At 49.2% G+C, this 16,105-nt stretch overlaps 1 protein-coding gene across 11 annotated transcripts in view; it reads left to right on the top strand.

The window, feature by feature from the left end:
* TRAF3 (TNF receptor associated factor 3) overlaps nt 1-16,105 on the top strand; it is a 116,437-nt gene that overhangs the window by 75,476 nt on the left and 24,856 nt on the right. For 5 of the 11 annotated variants that reach the window (XM_073800013.1, XM_073800012.1, XM_019952037.3 and 2 more), the window contains 4 exons: nt 7,078-7,323; nt 8,988-9,039; nt 11,854-11,958; nt 12,576-12,743. In XM_073800013.1, coding sequence (XP_073656114.1) covers nt 7,079-7,323; nt 8,988-9,039; nt 11,854-11,958; nt 12,576-12,743 — 570 coding nt within the window. In that variant the 5' untranslated portion in view covers nt 7,078. Of the gene's footprint in view, nt 1-4,796; nt 4,929-7,077; nt 7,324-8,987; nt 9,040-11,853; nt 11,959-12,575; nt 12,744-16,105 lie in introns of all 11 variants that reach the window. The other 6 variants (XM_073800016.1, XM_073800015.1, XM_073800011.1 and 3 more) reach the window with 5 other exon arrangements.

The following is a 16,105-nucleotide window of genomic DNA, read 5'->3' as shown; positions in this document are numbered from 1 at the left end:
TTTTGGTTTCCTATATACTAGGTCGTCCCCTTTTCATCAGCATCACCTCATCCATGAGCTAATCTGAATATTTTTAAAAGGCCGAGATACAGATAAAGATTATCCTTTAAAAGGATACCTTTGACTACATTAAAATTAAGAATTTCTCTTCATTAAAATACATAAATGAAGTCAAGACACAACCTAGGGGAAAAACATATAACTAACAAAAGATTAGCAGTCAGAACATATGAATAACACCTACAAATCAATATTTTAAAAGACCGATAACCCAATTAAATAGTGCAAAAGAGACGCAATCAGGCATTTCAACAGAAGGGAAATCACAAGTGGCCCATGAGTGTACAAAAAGATGCTAAACCTATTTAGTTAATCAGAGTAAGGAAGAAAAGGGACCATCGTACCTGCTAGGTTGGCAGAAATTAAGATGTCTGATGATACCCAGTGTTGGTGAGGGAGGGTGTGGGTTAAGAGAAGCTTGTAAATTGGCCGCGCCTGCACCTTGCTAACCAGCCGTTCCTCTGCACTCTAGACGTAGAGTTCGGGGCAGAGACTGGCAGATTCCTTCTGTAAAGGGCAAGGTGGTAAACGTTCTAGACTTTGTGGGCAGCGCACAGTCTTGTCACACAGCTGCCTTTGTTTCATTTGTTTGTTCGACTCTTTAAAAATCTAAAAGGCATTTTAAGCTCAAGGGCCTAACAAAAATAGTCTACTGACTATCTTTGACCCATAGGTTATAGTTGCTGAACCCCAATCCCCTGGTCTAGAGAAACTTAGATGAGATGAGAGCCTCAGAACACACTGTCCATAATAGCAAAAACCGGAAGCAGTGTGGTAAGAAAATAGATAAGTACATCGTGGAATATTATACTGCAGTGAAAATGAATGAAGTATGTCTACTATACACAGCAAACATGGGTAGATGTAATACTGATGGCAGAGGACTACATATGGTATATCATTTTTATGAGGTTAAAAACGGGCAAAAGTATATTGTTTAAGAAGAAAAATATATGCTAGTAAGAAAATTATAAATACGAAGTTCAGGCTGATATTTACTTTTGGAGAGAGGCAGGAGGATAGCTGAGGGAGGAGCACACAGGTAGACGGTGACTGTCAAATGGGCAGTGGGTTCTGGGGTTCTGTTGTTGTATTCTTACCTTGCATGTATATCGCACATAATCTCTTCTATGTGTCAAATATCACATAGTACATTTTTTGAAAGGCAGGGAAGGATATCAGCCAGGGAGGTCTTAGATCCCCCCAACCTGTTCTCCATGAAGCGGTACTTTCTGTCCCCGAGTTCTGCTGAGTTGACCACCTGGGAGGGAAGAGGGAGGTGTCTCCGCAGCTGATGGGCGGTGGCCACCAGCACAGACTGAAAGAGCTGTGAGAGGACAGCTAGGAGTGGAGCCTCCTTTGTTCTGTGACAGTAGTGAGATCGCCGACCCTGAGTGCATCCTGTTCCTTCCCCGTCGATGGCCTCGGCAGCCTGCTCAGAAATCAGTTGACCATAAGTGTAAGCGTTTCTCTCTAGACTCTCGGTTCTGTTTCATTGGCCATATATCTGTCCTTAACTTCCAGTACCATAGTATCCTGATTAATTTGTAGTAAGTTTTGAAATAAGGAAGTGTGAGTCCTCCAAATTTGTTCTTCTTTTTCAAGACTGTTTTTTCTGTTCTGGGTCTCTTGTACTTCCATATGAATTTTAGGTTTAGCTTATTAATTTCTGCAAGAAAAGAAAAACCAGCTAGGATTTTGATAGGGGTTGAGATGAATCTGTAGATCAGTGTGAGTAGTATGTTAAGTCTTCCAGTCCGTAAACATGGGGTATCTTTCCGTTATTTACATCTTTAATGTCTTCAACACGTTTTATGATTTCCAGAGTACACATCGTGCTCTTCTTTGGTCACGTTTATTCCTAGATATTTTATTCTTTTTGGTGCTCTTTTAAATGGATTTTCTTAATTTTATTTTTGGATTGTTCATTGCTAGTGTCTAGCGGTACAGCTGGTTTTTATATATTGACCCTGTATTCTGCGGCCTTGCTGAACAAGTGTATTAGTTCGGCTTGTTTTTAGTTGATTCCTTAGTATGTTCTATACACAAGATTATGTCATCTGAAAATAGAAATAGTTTTACTTCTTCCTTTCCAATCTGGATGCCATTTATTTCTTTTTTTCTTGCCTAATTGCTGAGAAGGGGCTTTTCAAAGAGGCTTTGAGCTGTCTGAGATGAGGAAACAGTGCGATCCCATCAGACTTCCTGACCCCAGCTGGTGGAGAGTGTATCTTCTCTGTATAGTGCTGCAGAGTTTGTAGAGGGATCCTCTGTATAATATATCAGTGACGCCTGGTAATGCCATGAGAATTAGGGGTAGTAATTCTTTTTCACTTTTTCACGGGGACAGAAAAAGTGAGGCCCAGAGGACAAAAGCTGTGCCCAAGGACCTGCCTCAGGGAAGGGGCACCAGGCCGTCCTTCCCACCCAGACCCCTCAGGGCCGGATGCCCTGCCTGTCCGGCTTCTTCCCCAGAGCCCCCCGTTCCCGGTTCCCCTCCACAACCAGCTAACGGTGCTGTGTCTGCCTGCCCTCCTTCTCTCCTCCTCTGCTAGAATTGGAATCATACCACAAATCCCACTCAGGAAACCCCCCATCTCCCCCAAACAGAGGTGCTAGCCTCCTGTTTTGAAGGTCCGCAGCCCTTTGTAACCTCTCAGGTGGCGTTTCTCGGCGTCTGCCGCCGCTCGTACCTTTTAACCCTGGAGTGCTCACCTTCCTCACGACTCCCGCAGAGGCCCCTAAGGGTGGGACAGTCTCCTTCATCCCCGTGCCCTGCACACGAGGCACAGAGCTGTGTACGTTGTAGGTGCCCGGCTATCTGTTGAAATAAAATGTGGTTGCTTTGGCAAACCTCTGCAGAGTTGCTCACCTGAAGAAGGGCTTTCCCACTCGTGGAGGAGGCCGGCGGCTGTGCCCTCCAGCGTGGCGTGGCGTGGCGGTGCCTGCCGACAGCTCTGCAGAAGAACCTGAGACGTGCTCACCAACAAGGCCAGCAGCGCCCTCCAGAAAACCCGGCTGTGGCCGAAACAAAGTCGGGAGCACCAGTGCTTGAGTGAAAGGAGCTACTGTCCTCTAAAATAATGTTTATTAGTTTACTAGCCATTGGAGGAAGTATACAATGGACAACCTTTTTAGAAAGATGTTTGGTAGTGATTATATATATATATATATACACACACACTCTTTTATTAATTTATTTTTGGCTGCGTTGGGTCTTTGTTGCTGTGCACGGGCTTTCTCTAGTTGCGGCGAACAGGCTTCTCATTGCGGTGGCTTCTCTCGTTGCAGAGCACGGGCTCTAGGCACGCGGGCTTCAGTAGTTGCAGCATGCAGGCTCAGTAGTTGTGGTTCGCAGGCTCTAGAGCACAGGCTCAGTAGTTGTGGCGCACGGACTTTGTTGCTCTGTGGCATGCGGGATCTTCCCGGACCAGGACTCAAACCCGTGTTCCCTGCAGGCGGATTCTGCAGGCGGATTCTTAACCACTGCACCACCAGGGAAATCCCGAGCAGTGATTATGTATTTTAAAACGCACATCATCTTTGACCCAGCAGTTGGGTTGCTGTGTGCTTGCCTAGATGTACAAAGATGCATTCAGGAGTGCTCACTGCAGTTTGTTTATAATATAAAGCAAACCCAGCCTAGCTCGCCATGAGTAGAGCTGGTAAACCACGCAGTGGAGTGCTGTGCAGCCCTTCACGGTAACGAGGTGCATCTTTACCTGCTGATGTGGAAAAGTGCCCAGGATACACTGTAGGTGCCGAGGGAAGAGCTGTAGGTTAGTTTGCGTGTACAGCACAGCTGGTGAGAGACACGTTTTCCTCTGTGTGCATTCGCTGTTTTTGGACACCTGCACAGTCGCACTGAGCACCCAGGGGAGCGTCTGCCTCTGGGTGGTTGCAGTCCCGGAATCTGGTACTTACTCTTTACACGTTACCCCCGTGTCTAGTTGTTGTTTTCTCTGTGAGCGGGTGCTGTTGTTACAAAGAAATCTTACTGTCCCCTCATGTGTCAGGCACTGCCCACAGCATCAGGCATATCCACTTTTGGTGTTTTTTTTGTTTTTTTTTTTCTCGGTACGCGGGCCTCTCACTGCTGTGGCCTCTCCCGCTGCGGAGCACAGGCTCTGGACGCGCAGGCTCAGCGGCCATGGCTCACGGGCCCAGCCGCTCTGCGGCATGTGGGATCTTCCCGGACCGGGGCATGAACCTGTGTCCCCTGCATCGGCAGGCGGACTCCCAACCACCGCGCCACCAGGGAAGCCCTCCACTTTTGGTTTTAGTCTTCCATTTTAAAGTGTATGACACTATGTATAAATGTCACGAATTAACCAAACCCAAGTGGAACCAACCATCTTAAACAGTTACTTGGTAATATTCTTGGTTAGATTTTAAATTGAAATATAATTCACATACCATAACATTCACCCCTTTAAAGTGTCCAGTTCAGTGGTTTCTAGTATATTCACAGAAGGTGCCGTCGTCCCCAGTATCCAATTCCGGAACACTTTGATCACCCCGAGAAGCCCTGTTCCCATTCGTGGATGCACCGACTCCCCCAGCCCCTGGCAACCGAGCATCTACTCTGTGTCTCTGTGGATTTGCCTGTTCTGGACACTTCACGTTTAGATAGTTTTCTCCGTCCTTACTTGTGAATATTAGGTAAAGGAGGTCTGGTATTTTTCTTGTTCGTGCTGTCTGAGCACTGTAGGGCCTCTTTCCCTCCTTCCCCAAAGGCTCGTTCTCCAGCCAGCAGCTTAGCTCAGGAGTGGGCCGTGCGTGGGCCAGGATGCGGGACCCTGAGCAGGACTGTGAGAGGCCCCTGGGGCCCGCTGCAGAGCTACCCACGTCAGCGCCTCACATTCCAGGTGAGTCCTGGCACACCTGCTGGCCGCAGGCTGTGCTCTGCCGTTCAGGACAGGCTGCTGTGACGGTCTCCTTATGTTCTTGGGATGCTTGCATCCGTTCGCTTATCTTAAGCAGCCTATAAAACCAAGGATCTAAAACTATATTCTTCATTTGTCTATACAGAGTGTGACATGTTACAGGTAAAGGAACATTTATTATTTGTCATTAACTTGATCTTGAGGTAATTGTCTCTCATATTTGAACTAGGAATTCACCTCCAACGAATCAAACATTTCTCACTAAAAACTTTATTGAACACACGGCTTCTTTACGCACTATAGGATAAAGTACTAAACCAAAGTTGCAAGTAGCTTATAATCTAAGCAAGGTATGAAGCTATGAGATCAGCTGTGAAATCTGAAGAGTTTTCTTTTCCTGTTTTTTTTTTTTTTCTGGTTTCACAGAAACAGTTTGGTATGAGTGGCTCAGACCTCACCTTTCCCTCTATCTGTTAACTCAACAAATGTGTATTTTTGAGTTGAGATAAGATGAGAACCTTCTACCCATCAGACACTAGTGATTCCAGGTGCCTGGTGTTTGTCAGTCAGCAGAACAGATCCAAACCCGCGTTGCTGGGGAGCTTGCGTCCTGCCACAGGGAGATAGGCAGTGACTAAACCATAAACGAGCAGCCTTAGGAGGACGGACCAAGGGGTGGGGTGTGGGGGCTGACCAGGGTGGGCCTCCCTGAGGAGGTGGGAGGGGCGTTCCCGGCGGGGAGCTGTGGAGCCAGGGTCAGCCTCTGCAGAAGGGCAGGGGGGCGGCCAGTGGCAGCAGGTCGGCTCCTGGTTGACCCTTTTCCCTGACGGGCACCTTCCTACTTAGCATCTTGATGAACAGGATTCTAATCAACAAGTTGGTGAGCAAAGGATTGCTGGCCTTTTGGGGTCATTTTGAAATCTTCTTTGTTTTGGTTTCACAAATAGATTTCATAGGAGGCTCCCACACTTTGCACGATAATGTGCTATTTTGTTAAAAGGAACCCAAGTGTGGCTGGAACACCAGGTCATTTACGTGTCACATGTACTGCTGCCTGTGTGGTTCCTACACATCCCAGCTACGAAACGTTCGTTCCCTCAGCCCCATGGAGAGGCAGGAAGAGGTGGCGTGAGGAATGAGGCTGGGGGAGCTGGGCTCTGCCCGCAGCCCGCCCGGGCACCCTGGGGTCTAGGGTGGGGTGCGCCCTGGTTCCCGCAGAACCCGAGTCTGCGGCCTGGCCGGGCCCGGCTGGCGAGGAGCCTCAGGCTGAGGAGGGCAGGGTGGGGACGCGGGCGGATGCCCGCAACCTTGTGAGGAGAAAGAATTTGGCCCTTATTTTTGTCAGCAGCATAAATAGATGAATTGAGCAGAAGCACAGCGCAGTCTTGAGAGGCCTGGTGAGCTGTGAAAGAACCTTCTCTGCAGGGCCACCAGGTGCGCTGCTGCCGAGGCTGCTGGGCCTGGGGCCTTTGTGGCTGGTCTCCAGGCACCCCCTACTTTGACTGGCGATGAGGACTCGCAGGTGGGGACCAGCCACCTGTGCGCTCCCAGAAGGCAGAGGGCGCGGAGACCCAGCCCGGCGTCCCCTCCACCGGCCCACGCCGGGCACGGGGTCCCCACAAACCCAGGAAGCACCTCCCAAGACTGCAGGGCATGGGCTCAGTGCAGGGGCCCTTGGGCGGGCAGAGTGCGAAGGACCCCGAGGGAGGCGCCATCGCTGGTGAGAGGAGCGGGTCCGGCCTTGGGCTCCGCGGTGACACTGCCCTGGGTTGGGTCGCATCACCTGGCAGCGCAGCGAGGCTCACAAGGAAATGAAATCAGCTGAGAGCAGCTGCGGCTCCAGCCAGGACATCAGAATGATGCATAGAATTTAAAGTTACGGCAGAGTATCATCTGTATTTTAAGTTAAAGAGCCTTGATAATGCAGTTTGCACCTTGTAGCAGGTCCTTGGGTGGGAGGTGTGTCTGATGGCGGCGTCCTGCTCCGTCAGGTGCTGGAGGCTGGAAGGGCACCCGTGTGTCCTCGAGGCTGAAGGAGAGCGCACGTACTGGCTCTCCCGGGCCTCCCGTCAGCACCCTGTGCCTCCCGGCGTGTGTCTCTGATGGACGCCCCCCCCCCCGCCCCCCGCAGGATGGAGCCGAGTAAAAAGCTGGACGCAGCCGGCACCCTGCCAGCCAACCCCCCACTGAAGCTGCACCCCGACCGTGGCGCCGGGCCTGCCGTCCTGGTCCCCGAGCAGGGGGGCTACAAGGAGCGCTTCGTGAAGGCCGTGGAGGACAAGTACAAGTGCGAGAAGTGCCGCCTGGTGCTCTGCAACCCCAAGCAGACCGAGTGCGGACACCGCTTCTGCGAGACCTGCATGGGCGCCCTGCTCAGGTGGGTGCCCCAACGCAGGGGACCGGGGCCCGGCCCGCAGACTCAGGTGGCCCCTGCCCAGCTTCTCCAGCGAGGTCTCGGCCCCGGTGCCCGGTCTCCATCTGCGTGGCCAAGTATGGGGAGGAGACGTCCCATCTGCAAATGACGGTGGGGCCCTTTGGGGCAAGCGCCTGGAGGCTGGGACTGGGGGACAGGGTGATGGGAGGGGTGGGCCAGGCCGAAGCTGAGGAGAATCCAGTGAGCGTCAGGGAATCCGCAGCAGCCCTCATGGGTGTCAGCTGGGCATTGATGCCATTTAGAATCACGGGTGTCAGAGAGGCTGGAGTTTTACAGCAGAGCTAACGTTGGCTGAGAGAGCACCTTCGTTCATCCCACAGTTATTTCCTGAGTGGGGTGCCAGGCACTGTGCTCAGCCTGGGTCCCCAGCAGCGGACAAGGGCCGGCAAGGCTGCCCGCTGCTCCTCTAGACCCGCCGCTGAGCGCAGCCTCTCTCCCGGCACCCTCCTTTGGGTACTTCCCGCCGTGCTCTTATCCACTCGTCCCCAACAGTGAACTCAGCTTCGCCAACTTGTGGGTAAAATAACTCTTGGTTGGAGCTTAGTGATGGCAGAGCAGGCTCAGAGCACCTGATTTCCCTGCACTCTGGCGCCGCGGAAGCGGCCGGGGGCTGTTGCTCTGCTGGTTTCGGCCCTTCTTTGCTTCTTGAGCTCCTCCTGTTCTGTGTTCTGCAGGTGTCAGGGGATCCCGCCCAGATGCCACTCAGCCCCGGGGTCTAAGGGTGTGAAAAGATCCCCATGATTAAAACAGTTTGGCACAAGCTCCATATTAACGTAGGCTGAATGAGTGAGCTTTTATTTTAAAACGCGTTGATTTCCTCCCGCACCGACCCTCGCCCTCCTGCCCCTCCGCAGGGCCCCAGTGCACGCGTGCCCACCTGCCCCCTGCTCCTGAAGCCTCTGCTGCCGCTCCCTGGCCTGGACTCCTGGCGCCTTTAGGCTGTCTAGGGCAGGGGCCCTGGCAGTAGGGAGCGCTCAAAATTAGTTTTTATTTTTAATCTCTAGGAGGTGGTTTCCAGGCCCGGGATGGGGTGAGAATCAAGTCCAAAACAGGGCAGTGTGGGAGCAGTGGCTGGTGTCCTGAGTTTGGGGACAAGAATAATGTAGGAGACCAGTGGTTTCTTTAGACAGGGTCAGCTTTAAATCCCCACACTGTTCAAGTCCACGGACTTGCATCTTCCTTTCAATACACTGTGAAGGAAATAGCCTGTGGAGAAAGCCCTGACTGCTTATAGAGCAGAACCGTTCAGAGGCTTTCCCGATGGCTGTGGACACTCACGCTGAAGAGCCCTTCACAGAGAGCTGCTTTTGGTTTCTGAAGTAAAATCTCACCTTTAATTGAAAGGGACTTTCCAAGAGGGACTGATCTAAGCTGTTCTGCTTAAAAACTTCCTTATGAAAAATTACTATTAAGAAAAGAATTTTAACCCTTTTCTCCTATTTAAACCGTATTTAAACCAGATTCACCGGGGCATCCTGAAGCTCTGGTGGTTGCTCTGAGCTTCGCATGGCAGACATGACCCTAAAGTGAACGGTTCACCGTATCCAGTGGGTTCAGATGAGAAGGTGGCTTTCACTCTAACACATTTACTGTGTGTTTCCCCTCAGCTCCTCCAGCCCGAAATGCACTGCGTGTCGAGAAGGCATCAGCAAAGACAAGGTATTCTTGGTTTTTAATAAATTGTTTTGTCACTGTTTTGCGCTGGGTAGTGCCTCCTACGTAGTTTGCATCCAGTGCCCTGGTTCCGAGTTTCTCTGAGTTGACAGCTGATGGAGCAGGGTCGAGACAGGGGACTGTGTCATGTAAACACTGGGACGGACGGGGCAGATCCGCTGGGCAGGTCCCCAGCCGTGTGACCCCGGAGCCTGTCTCCTCACCTGTGTCAGTAATGGGTTCACTTCCCAAGACCCCCAGGTGGGTGAGGAGTAAGTAAAGTGCAGAGATGTGCACTGTCGTCTCGGGTCTTTATCCCAGATGCCTGCGCTCTACCTTCAAGCAGTGCTAGTCTGAGGGGTTCCATTGGATTTGCTCTCTCCCTGCCCCCAGGCAGCGTCTGAAGTCATTAAGACACGTGTGAGAGTTCAGCCCTTCCCTCCCCCACGTGGTTGAGAATGCCAGGAAAAGCTCACGTGTCCTGCAGATGAGCACACAGGGGCCCTGGGCGCCCACCAGCTTCCCCCGTGGGCCCTGAGCCCTTGTCACCCATCCCTGTGGCCATCCAGGCCCTGCCAGGCACACTTCTAGTTTGAAACGACTCGTTCTTGAAGTACTTAAAATATCAATAAAAATATGTGGTTCTGAAATTTTGATGAATGAACCGAACAATTTTTTAAATGTAGGTCATTAAATTGTACAGTAAAATTCTCACTCCGGGGTTTTCCCATGGCTTTGTTGTTAAGCAGCACAGGTGAGTGTGGTGATTTGAGGGTTGCTGGTGACAGGTGCCCGTGGGCTGCCAGGACGGGGCATCCGGTGTCACCTGCTCTGGGCGGTTCAGAGACAGAATTGGCCGAACGTCCATGCACCTGTTCTTCCTTAGCATTTACCTGCCACTAAAGACTTCACTGAGCTTGGAAGGGATTGTTGTTAAGAAAAACAAATCACTCAGTTCTACCTCTTGTCTTAACATGGCAACCTGTTAACCTGTTAACATGTATCTAACCAATGTGACCAGGAGAAAAGGTTGAAACAATGGGCTAAGATGAATTTTTTAGTGTCTGATTTCATTATGCGGAGTTACTATCCTTATTTTTCAATGGCATTGACAGCTGAAGAAGAGTTACTAGATTTGTTGAAGAATCATAAATGAGACTGACTGAAGCCATGGATCCTCGTGGGAAAATGTGGGGTTGGTTGGGCCCCGGGAGACCGAGATCAACCCCTCGGCGGGTCACTGAGGATAGTGGCCACCGTGGGGCCTCCACTTCCCCATCTGTAAAATGGGACAGTTGTAGTAATGATACTAGATCTTTTCCAGCTCTAAAATTCTGTACTTTTATTATTCTGATATTTTCATTCTATGTTTTTTCTCCCTAAAGGTAAATAATTTAAGAAACTTAGGGAATTCCCTGGCAGTCCATTGGTTAAGACTTGGTGCTTTCACTGCCGTGGACCCTGATCGGGGATCTAAGATCCCACAAGCTGTGAGGCATAGCCAAAGGAGAAAAAAAAAAAAGGAAAGGAACTTAATGGCACAGAAAGGAAGCTTATTTATTACTGGTTAAAAATACCTGTTCTGTTTACTTTAATATCTAAAATTATGACCTTTTTTAAAAAGTCATGTTTACAAAGGATTAGATTTGACTCCAAATTAGTTTATTTTTAACTCTTAACAGCTGTTGTTTCTATTTCTTTTCTTGTGGAGTCTAGAAGGGCATATTGAGCATTCCCCCTGTTACCGTGTCAGCGTGTGGGCGTTTCTTAGAAATGCCTGAGGATGAGGACCGTGTAGCTTGTGTTGTTAGAAGGAGTGAGAGTATTTGTTTTCCAAGGGAAAAATGAAATTAAAGGGAGGTTTTCATTTTCAAAGGGAAACATTTTCATTATTGGATTAACCGCAGTCTTTGCAACATATATTTTTAAAAGTTTCTTGGGCTTCGTTGGTGGCGCAGTGGTTGAGAGTCCGCCTGCCAATGCAGGGGACACGGGTTCGAGCCCTGGTCTGGGAGGATCCCACATGCCCCGGAGCAACTGGACCCGTGAGCCACAATTACTGAGCCTGCGCGTCTGGAGCCTGTGCTCCGCAACAAGAGAGGCCGCGATAGCGAGAGGCCCGCGCACCACAATGAAGACTGGCCCCTGCTTGCCACAACTAGAGAAAGCCCTTGCACAGAAACGAAGACCCAACACAGCCATAAATAATAAATAAATAAATAAAAATTTTAAAAAAGTTTCTTACGTAGCAGGCTAATGCTTTCTTCTTGGTGAAAAATGAGTTATTAGTGACATAACCTTAGGAGCAAGAACCAAAATAAATGTTTTACAAACCATCTGCAAAATATTATCTTTTACAGTAGTTTCTCTCTTTCTCTGGCAAGGATCTACAAAGGCATCAAGTTGTAGCGGGCTCTGCCCTGGTCCCTTGGTGGGAGGTCCCACCTGCGGCAGTGCTGGTGCCTGAAATCTCCAGGATCCAGGTGTGAACTTGGTCCTGGTGTGTCCTCGTCCTGAGCGTGTCAGAGTTAATCCAGAATGTGTGCTGCTCCAAAGTGATCTTCAGTTGTTCCGTATAGCTTGCTTACTTTTGGTTTATTTAATAAAAGGCGGTAGTTAAGGTTTTATTATTTAAATTGTGTCTCTTAGTGGGGGTGGCTCCTTCATTCTACTTAGATTAAAATAGTTCTTAATGCTTTCTGAGGCCCACTTAAGTGATGTTCCCATGGTATTTTTACAGTGGTTTTGCCTTGTCTAAAGTAGCAGCATGTGGAGATTGAGAAATATTAATCCTCTAAAATAGCTAACTTTCAATTTCAGGTGTTTAAGGATAATTGCTGCAAGAGAGAGATTCTGGCCCTTCAGATATACTGTAGGAACGAAGGCAGAGGCTGTGTAGAGCAGTTAGCACTGGGGCACCTGCTGGTAAGTGGGGATGTGAGGTGTCGGCTTTACATCCAGAAATACGAGTCCCTGGTCAGTACGATGTGGCCCCTTAAGATCATGTTTGCATTAATCTTTCAGACACAACCAACTATGAAAGCAGTCAGAGCCATTTAGGTATGAAATATTATTTTTAATGACATCATAGGCAGAACTGTCCGTTGGTTTTTGAACACCCCACCCTATTTAGAGTAGAAAAATCTGAATTGAATTTTGACTGTGGAAGGCCCATTAAAACCTTCTCCTTTTTATAACCATGAAATTCCACGTAACTTCTTATGTTTTTTTGATTAGTATCATATTTTATCCTGGAAAGATATTTGAATTGGAATAAAACAAAGTTCTTAGCAGATAACCATTTATTTATCCAGGAAGAAAAGTTAATTGACTTAATTCTTCAAAAGCAATATAGTTTGAGGAATCATTAAATGGAACATGAAATTCAGTGTCTCTTGATACATTTGTCACTCTTCTCTGTGAAAAGCTGATCTCGCAGCAGATAGAAACATTTTTTTGGGATTTAATTGCATAGAGGCTAGAATTTGGTATTTCAGATTGGAGTTTTGCCAATTAAGAACTTTGAATTGTTCGTCTCACAGGTGCATTTGAAGAATGATTGCCAGTTTGAGGAACTTTTGTGTGTCCGTGCCGACTGCAAAGAGAAGGTGCTGAGGAAGGACCTGCGTGACCACGTGGACAAGGCCTGTAAATACCGTGAGGCCACGTGCGGCCACTGCAGAAGCCAGGTCCCAATGATAACGCTGCAGGTGCGGTGTTTTCTTGTCTCACCCACCTTCTACTCCATCCAGATGTCGTTTGTCCGCAGGATAGCTTGTTAAATGACTATTCTAACAGAAATAAAGAGACAAGATAGGGGTAAATAGCAATTTTCATCTGACTTTATTTCAGAGTTAAGCTTCATTTGTTTTGCCCATTTTGATTTATGCAATTAATTTTCCATTGCCTAGATTGACTGCCATTTGGGGTGCCCAAAAAATGAAGACCGATTATTCAAAAAAGGTAGAATTTTTCTCTTGTGCCAGGGAATAGCCTCTAAAATCTTGTTGGATTGCTTAATCATTTTACGGCTCTGTGACATAACCATCACTTCAACAGGGTAATTTATCCTGCAGTATTGAGGCGCAGCGGTCTCTCCTGGAGAGAGATGAGAATTTAAAATGTTTTCACGCCTCCGTTATCTTGGCACGGTTTTACATTGTGCGCATGTTAGAACCCGATCACTTATATGTAAATCAAAGAGAAACAGGTGTTGGGATGGAGGACAAACTTTAAAAAGAGTCAGTGGTGTAGAGACCCTCAGGTATTTGTCTGTTTGTTGAATGCGTATTTACTGCATACCTACTGTGTGCTGGGCACTGTTCTTGGAGCTGCAGTCTCAGTGGTGACCCTCATCTTCCAGTGGGAAGAGATCATAAGTACTGTGAAGACAAACTGGTAACAGGGGAGGAGGGGTGATCAGGGCGGGCCCTTCTGAGGCAGTCAGGACGATGCAGGAAGAGCACTGGGGCAGAGGGAGCAGCAGTGGGGGCCTCAGGCTCCAAGATGGAACAGACTCAGCAGGCAGATTTCCCCTTGCACAGAGCAGAGGCGAGGTGCGAAGTTGACGGGGGGCAGCCTTGAGCAAGGGACAGATGCGGTCACAGTTAACGCAGAGCCAGTGGGATTAGCCGATGGCTCGAGTTATGGAGTATGGGCTTGGAGGATGCCCAGCGTTTGTAACTAGAGCAGCTGGACCAACCGGAGCGTCCTACTGAAGTGGGGCTCAGGGGAAGAGAGGAGGCTTTCGGGGGGATAGGGAGTGGTCTGGGCCGTAGGTATGTGTAAATAGGTGGTACTTGCAGCCCTGGGACTGGAGCGAGTAGAGAGAAGGGCCAGAGTCGGAGGACAGAGGACTGGGGCACATGATGCTTACAGCATACTAAGAGGAGTATGCCCAGCAAAGGCGTGGCCGGCGTGGAAGGGTCGGGAGAGTGACGTCCCAGAGGCAGGCGGAGCTGCAGGGTGTGTGGCGCAGGTGCTGCTGAGAGGCTGGGCCTGGAGGGGCTGGGAATTGGCTTCTGGCCAGGCAGGATGGCGACTGGTGGGTCACCAGGTGGGAGGGGACCGTGGAAGAGCAGCCAGGCGTGAGGGCCACCGTCAAATTCCTGGTGGATCTTCGGGAGTACTTTGACACAAATTTAGGAAGAGTTTTCTCGGTTATTCTGTATGAAAGGAGACGTGTCCTACGACCTCCATTTTACCTTACCTTTTGCATAACTTTCCTGTGCCTGGGGTTCTTCCATTGTGAAGTCTGTTTCCTGTATGATTCTCTTGTCGTTTCCAGTTATTAATAACCTTGAACAACTGTGCCCTCCCCTTTGAAAAATAGCAGTAGTGTTTCTGATTTCTTCAGGAATTAAATTCAAGTGAATGAGACGGTGTACCCAATGAGCAATACTCCTGACCTTACACGTTACTATGTTGCTATCAAAGTTACACTTTGCTTCTGGCCCCAAATCAATTACCTTTATTTGCAGGATAGAATCCAGGAATTAATTTTCATCTGAGAAAGAAGTGTAAGCATGTCAGTTAAACAGCCTATGAGTAACCAGCTCTGGGCTCCAGCCGAGGCTTAAAGAGATTGGTTTTGGAATAACGGCATCACACATGGAGTCATGAAACGTTTGTTGACTGCTCTTGGGCGCCAGACCCTGAGCTAGTTGCTCAGGACACACAAGAGTAGATTGCAGTCTCTCCCCTTCCTTTCACGGTCTGGTAGGGGAGACAGTCAGATATACAATTATGTACATGGTGGTATGGGAAGAGACAGTTAAACATGGCCTGGTAGGGTCCAGGAGGGCTTTGGAGAGGAGGTGGCGTTTGCTCTGATCTGGGTCTTCAATCTGTTGACTGCAGACAGGAGAGAGAGACACAGCAGGTGCAGAGGCACAAAGTGGTAATTACCAGTTTGGGACCTGAGTTGTGCAAATTAAATTAAATTAAATCTTACTATGCTTTTGTGATGAAAACTTTTAAAACTGTTTTATCAGTGTTGGTGCTGCAGCGTGTCTTGGGGCAGATGTTACTTTCTGTCCACCTGTGATAACTGTGAGAGGCGCCCTGCGTGGGCTCGCTGCTTGTGCGCCAGCCGCCGGCTCCTGGGGCCCTCGTCGCTGGCAGGCGGCCACACCCATCCACCCTTGCTCACCCACCTGGAAGCGGCCAAGACTCCCCCCGGGCCCTCGCCCTGTTAGCAGTGGTGGGATCTGGCTCCCAAGTCTTGTTCTTTCAACCCTCACAGTCTCATCCTCTCAGGCCTTAAGGTTATTTTTAAAAAGAGCCGTTGCTTAACCTAGGCCTGAAGCCCCAGTTCATCCTGACTTTCCTCCCTGTCCTGCATTTTGTGGTGTGACAGATACATCAATGTTGATAAAATACAGGTTGATAAAGTGCCGAGGCTCCAGGGACTTCGCCTTCCAGCACAGGAGGTGCGGTTCAGTCCCTGGTTGGGGAACTAGGATCCCGCAGGCCTCGCGGCCAAGGGGCCAGAGCAGAAGACAGAGGCAATGCTGTGGCAAAATTCAACACAGAGGGCTTCCCTGGTGGCACAGTGGTTAAGAATCCGCCTGCTAATGCAGGGGACACGGGGTCAAGCCCTGGTCCGGGAAGATCCCACATGCCACGGAGCAACTAAGCCCGTGCGCCACAACTACTGAGCCTGAGCTCTAGAGCCCGAGAGCCACAACTACTGAAGCCCGTGCACCTAGAGCCCGTGCTCCGCAACAAGGGAAGCCGCCGCAGTGAGAAGCCCTTGCACCGCAATGAAGTGTAGCCCTTGCTCACCGCAACTAGAGAAAGCCCACATGCAGCAATGAAGACCCAATGCAGCCAAAAATAAATAAATTAAAAAAAAAATTCAACACAGACTTTAAAAATGGTCCCCATCAAAAAAATCAAAAAGCGCACTGACTGTCTGGACCATTGCAGTTCACGTGAGCATTTCTTTTCTATCTTTAAACCATGGTACCGGCAGCTATTTTCAAGTTGTTTTTTTTTAATCTAATAGCAGAATTTAAAGTGTCAGAAAAAAATCTCTTCTTTTCCATTTAGCCCAGAAATTATCGAATAT

This window comes from Tursiops truncatus, chromosome 2 (assembly GCF_011762595.2).
Source record: "Tursiops truncatus isolate mTurTru1 chromosome 2, mTurTru1.mat.Y, whole genome shotgun sequence".
NCBI lineage: Eukaryota > Metazoa > Chordata > Mammalia > Artiodactyla > Delphinidae > Tursiops > Tursiops truncatus.
This window is presented reverse-complemented; position numbering and strand designations above follow the sequence as displayed.